A 6,032-nucleotide genomic window follows, 5' to 3' on the forward strand; every position below is an offset into this window, starting at 1 on the left:
ACCTGATGCAATAAAAAACTTGAACAATTCAACTATATTAGACAGAAATTTTTGAGTTAGTAATTCTATTGTTTCTTTATGTGGATTGTTTGTGAAGAGGGAGATAATGACGAAGCTGATTGATTGAAAAGAGATTGAGTGGCCTATTTGAGGACGGAGAAGGTTAGCTAAGAATCTTAATAACTTGTAAGTTGGACTGCTGATACAGTCTACGCCGGATCTAAGTGGAAAATTAGTTTTGTGTTGCCTAGGTAAGCCATAAATTCTAGGAGGTCTTGGATGGTATGTCTTAAGTTTTTTGATTGTTTCTTCATCTAAGGAGGAAGTTTTATTAAGTAGCTTATTTAATTTTCTGAGTTCACGTTTTATAGGATCATAATCCAAGTTGGCGTAAGTATTATGATCTCGAAGAAGTAAATTCATTTTTCGGTCATATGAGTTTATATCAAGAACAACAGTGGTATCTCCATTATGAGCTCTGGTAATGATTATGTTTTATTACGTTTTAAGGAAATAATAGCTTTCAATTCAAATGGTGAGATATTTAATTCTGAAGGATTGGCATTGTAGATCACTTTAGCTTCTTCAAATCGAAGTCTGTTGGCTTCACTACTGGAGAGATGGTTGACGTTTCTTTCTATATTATGTATGAAGTCTAAATATGGGAAACATTTTGGTGAAATCGCAAATTTATGGCCTCTTGCTAGAACATTTAATTCATCTTTTGTTAATGGACGGTTAGATAAATTGACTACTAATTTTTTGTAGGTAATTTGTTAATGGTCTTTTTTGATCGATTTAATAGATTAGGGTATTTAATATGTATAGCACTATTGCTTTTATCAAAAGCTTTTTCTCCTGAATTCTTTGAGACAGTTATAATTAATTGTAGCAATTCTTGATTTAACGTATTTGACAAGTCTGTTTCTAGTTCTGTAATATTTAAATTGTTTGTTGCTAATTCATGCTTAGAAACTCGTAACTGATTGAGTAGTAAGGAATAACGTGCTTTTTGATAGATTTTATGAGCACCTGGAGATCTGATGGCTTCCTTCAGTTTAGCAAAGGTTGGAATAAGATTATCGCGTCTGCACCTTTTCAAAAAAGAGATTCTAGCTCGTAGGTTACCCTGTTGTAGGTTACCCTGCAGTTTTCCTAGTAAGTTTGTCTTCTGCACTGTCATTTCCCCGTTGAGGAATAAAACGTTTTTTTAAATAACGAAACCTGTGGTGCGATCATAATTAAAAGAAACACACGTATTAACCACAGTGAAAATTATTTAATTGTAAATATTTCATCTTAAGTATCTTAGGACATCATCAGTACAGTAGTTTAAAACAATAATAAGAATAACATACAGTTAGGGCGCATGATTACAATAGAATTTCACTCATTAAACGTGCGTAACGTGTTACAGAAGTAGAAAAAAAAAAAAACCACAATTTTGTATGACACTTTGCCATACTTTAGGAATAGTAAGAACATCGTTGCGGTTTAAATTTGGTGTGTGTAGTAGGGCTTCAGAACTTTCTTTGTATAAACGTTCATGTTTATATAAAGAGCTATGTAAAAGTTTAGATTTTTCCCAATGGATCCAATGGTTTGGATTTTCAATTTCGTGTTGAGAGAGGCCAGATTTCTGCGGTTTAAAAAGACGAATGTGGTCTTGATGTTCTGTAATGCGTTTCTTAACAGACCTACCTGTCTGTCCAAAGTAAGACAATTTGCATGAGCATGGAATCTCATAAACGCCAAGCAACATCAAAGGTGAGAGTTTGTCCTTAGGAGAAGGTAGCAAGTTGTAAATTTGGTTGATAGGTTTGTAAGTAGTGGCGAAATTGTATTTCTTCAGAATTTTAGAAAGATATTCGGAGATGCCTTTGACGTAAGGTATGGGAATCCTATGGACTTCTTTCTGAAGGCCTACTAAACAGACCAAACTTAAACAGCAACGACGTTCTTACTGTTCCTAAAGTATGGGAAATTGTCATACAAAATTGTGTTAAATATTTTTTTTTTAACTTCTGTAACACGTTACGCACGTTTAATGAGATTCTATTGTAATCATTCGACCTAACTGTATATTATTCCTATTATTGTTTTAAACCACTGTACTAATGATGTCCTAAGATACTTAGAATGAAATATTTACAATTAAATAATTTTCACTGTGGTTAATACGTGTGTTTCTTTTAATTATGATCGCACCACAGGTTTCGTTATTTAAAAAAACGTTTTATTCCTCAACGGGGAAATGACAGTGCAGAAGATAAACTTACTAGGAAAACTGCAATTACAACAGGGTAACCTACGAGCTAGAATCTCCTTTTTAAAAAAGCGCAGACGTGATAATCTTATTCCAGCCTTTGCAAAACTGAAGGAAGCCATCAAATCTCCAGTTGCCCATAAAATCTATCAAAAAACAAGTCATTCCTTACTACTCGATCAGTTACGAGTTTCTAAGCATGAATTAGCAACAAACAATTTAAATATTACAGAACTAGAAACAGACTTGTCAAATACGTTAAATCAAGAATTGCTACAATTAATTATAACTGTCTCAGAGAATTCAGGAAAAAAAGCTTTTGATAAAAGCAATAGTGCTCTACATATTAAATACCTTAATCTATTAAATCGATCAAAAAAGATCATTAACAAATTACCTACAAAAAATTGGTAGTCAATTTATCTAACCATCCACTAACAAAAGATGAATTAAATGTTCTAGCAAGAGGCCATAAATTTGCGATTTCACCAAAATGTTTCCCATATTTAGACTTCATACATAATATAGAAAGAAACGTCAACCATCTCTCCAGTAGTGAAGCCAACAGACTTCGATTTGAAGTAGCTAAAGTGATCTACAATGCCAATCCTTCAGAATTAAATATCCCACCATCAGAATTGAAAGCTATTATTTCCTTAAATTTGATACCAACTCATATGACCGAAAATTGAATTTACTTCTTCGAGATCATAATACTTACGCCAAATTGGATTATGATCCTACAAAACGTGAACTCAGAAAATTAAATAAGCTACTTAATAAAACTTCCTCCTTAGATGAAGAAACAATCAAAAAACTTAAGACATACCATGCAAGACCTCCTAGAATTTATGGCTTACCTAAGCAACACAAAACTAATTTTCCACTTTCCGGCGTAGACTGTATCAGCAGTCCAACTTACAAGTTATTAAGATTCTTATCTAACATTCTCCGTCCTCACATAGGCCACTCAATCTCTTTTCAATCAAAACTTCTACTAAGTTTCACACAAAAATTAAAGACATTCAACTATCAAAAACTAAACTGACTTGTTAATCAGCTTCGTCATTATCTCCCTCTTCACAAACATTCCACATAAAGAAACAATAGAATTACTAACTCAAAAATTTCTGTCTAATATAGTTGAATTGTTCAAGTTTGTTATTGCATCAAGTTACTTCACCCTGACAGGTCAAATTTACATGCAAGAAGTAGGAACAGCAATAGGATTTCCTTTATCACCAAACCTAACAAACTTGTTTGTAGAACACGTTGAGGAAAAAATATTCACTTTTGAACCTAAACCAAAAAATTTGGTTAAGATATGTCGACGACGTATTTGCAGTCTGAGATCATTCAGAGCATGAATTACAACTGTTTCTAGATAAAATTTACCTTCTTCATCATCGCATCAACTTTACGTTAGAAAAAGAATCTCTTTGGATGCGTAAATCGTTTTTGGATTTACGCATCCAAAGAAAAGAAGACGGTTCCATCGCCACGTCTGTCTTTGGCAAGCCTACATTCTCAGGTCGCTACATTCACAATTCTTCCTCTCATCATCCATCTCAGAAATCTAAAATTATTAAATCACTAGATTCCAGAGCACAGATTTTCTGCTCCTCTAAAGAATCTTTAAACCAGGAATTAGAAGTAATCAAAAATACAGCCATCTTAAATGGATATAATGCGAAAACAACTCAAAAAGTCATCAGTCACTTCTCCACACATCAAACCAGACAGGAAGAAGTCCATAGGATTCCCATACCTTACTTCAAAGGCATTTCCGAATATCTTTCCAAAAATTATGAAGAAATACAATTTCGCAACTACTTACAGACCTATCAACCAAATGTACAACTTGCTACCTTCTCCTAAGAACAAACTCTCACCTTTGATGTTGCCTGGCGTTTATGAGATTCCATGCTCATGCAAATTGTCTTACTTTGGACAGACAGGTAGGTCTGTTCAGAAACGCATCTCGGAACATCAAGACCACATTCGGCTTTTTAAACCGCAGAAATCTGGCCTCTCTCAACACAGAATTGAAAATCCAAACATTTGATCCATTAGAAAAAGTCTAAACTTTTACATAGATCTTTATATAAACATGAACGTTTATAGAAAGAAAGTTCTGAAGCCCTACTACACAGACCAAATTTAAACCGCAACGACGTTCTTACTATTCCTAAAGTATGGGAAATTGTCGTACAAAATTGTGTTAAATTTTTTATTTATTTTTTTTTTACTTCTGCAACATGTTTAATGAGATTCTATTGTAACCATGCGCCGTAACTGTATGTTATTCGTATTATTGTTTTAAACTACTGTACTGATGATGTCCTAAGATACTTCGGATGAAATATTTAGAATTAAATAATTTTTACTGTGGTTAATACGTGTGTTTCTTTTAATTATGATCGCACCATAGGTTTCGTTATTTAAAAAAATGTATTGTTTTATATAAATGGAAAAAAGTAAATATGACTTAAAATTGGTGATGTAAATGATATTTTAGTGTCGTAATGCTCTAAAAATGTTGTAAGTTCCTTTCGGGATTGACCTAATATTACGCAAAGTCATCCGTGATGCAAAACCATGACTTAGCATTGAATGTACTCGTATAAATGCTAGGATACAGTTGAACAGCTAAAAGCAGTTTTGAAATAATGAGTTTAAAATTCTCAATATTGATCACGATTTTTAAAGATTCACTGAAAATGTTATAAGATATTAAAGAAAAATGCGCTTACTAATAAAATCTTTACATATAAAATGCAGATAAGCTGAAAAATATTTCAGATTTTAGGAATGCGTAAATCATCCGTGATGAACTGCTCTGCACTGTTGGAATATATAATTATTATTTACAATTCTAATTTACAAAGCCCCAGCCTTGATTATGTCGCTTGAAGTTAAGCACAGTGTTAGTTTTTGTAAGCGAGAACTTCATGAATATTATGAATTTGCTCCCACATTATAATTAACAGTCTTATTATTAAAAATTTGAACAGATGTGAGTTTGAAATCTTGAGTGTTCCAAATAAGGAGGAGGAAAGAATACCTAACTTCTACTTGCCTTAGGCAACCAATTAGGTCAAAGCTAACGTCCTAAGTGGGAGAGAGCTTACTGGCAGAAAACCAACTTTTCATATTCAACAAAAACAGGTCTGCATAGGAAGTAATAATCAGCTAAGAGAATAAAAGTGGTTACGTGTTTCTTTCAATAAGGAAGCAGTATTTGCAGTACATCAGAGGGGGAAATGTCAGTTTGGGTTATAAGAACTATTCTTTTACTTCTATTTTTTTTTCATATATATCCAGGCTGTGATAGTCGACGCCAGCGTTATCAGAGTTGCAATGAAGTACTAACAATGCGTGAGGAAGAGGCCGATGTTGTTCTTACAGGAACAGTTAGGAGACTTTACCAAGCTCACGCACCGCTCTACAGCGGTGAGGTTCAGGTTAAACGTACTCTCAAGGGGAGTCATATTTCTGCTGGAGAGTTACTTTTTGTTGAAGGATTTGGAAACGAGGATATTTGCAACAGTCATATTAGACTGAAAGACACGCGCATTTTTATGCTGAGTGAACTTCCAACAGGGCGTTTCCGTCTAAATTCTAGTGTATTGCAGATTAATGTACCAAACCTGGAAAAGGTTTCCGCGGCCGTAAAAGGTAAGTGGATGCATTGGAATTTTATGCTTTTAACTTGATTTTTGCTCTAGATAGAGTATAATACTGCATTTTTCAAAATATAGGAAAC

The 6,032-nt window shown here is 33.6% G+C and overlaps 1 protein-coding gene across 1 annotated transcript in view; it reads left to right on the forward strand.

Moving 5' to 3' along the window:
* Positions 1–5,530: 5,530 nt before the first annotated feature.
* LOC150104314 (agrin-like) overlaps positions 5,531–6,032 on the forward strand; it is a 45,180-nt gene continuing 44,678 nt past the window's right edge. Inside the window, exon 1 of the mRNA XM_090396913.1 lies at positions 5,531–5,944. Coding sequence (XP_090253039.1) covers positions 5,641–5,944 — 304 coding nt within the window. The 5' untranslated portion in view covers positions 5,531–5,640. The remainder of the gene's footprint in view (positions 5,945–6,032) is intronic.

Source organism: Typopeltis vanoorti, chromosome 8, assembly GCF_054136105.1.
Source record: "Typopeltis vanoorti isolate ZY-2024b chromosome 8, IOZ_Tvanoo_1.0, whole genome shotgun sequence".
Taxonomy (NCBI): domain Eukaryota; kingdom Metazoa; phylum Arthropoda; class Arachnida; order Uropygi; family Thelyphonidae; genus Typopeltis; species Typopeltis vanoorti.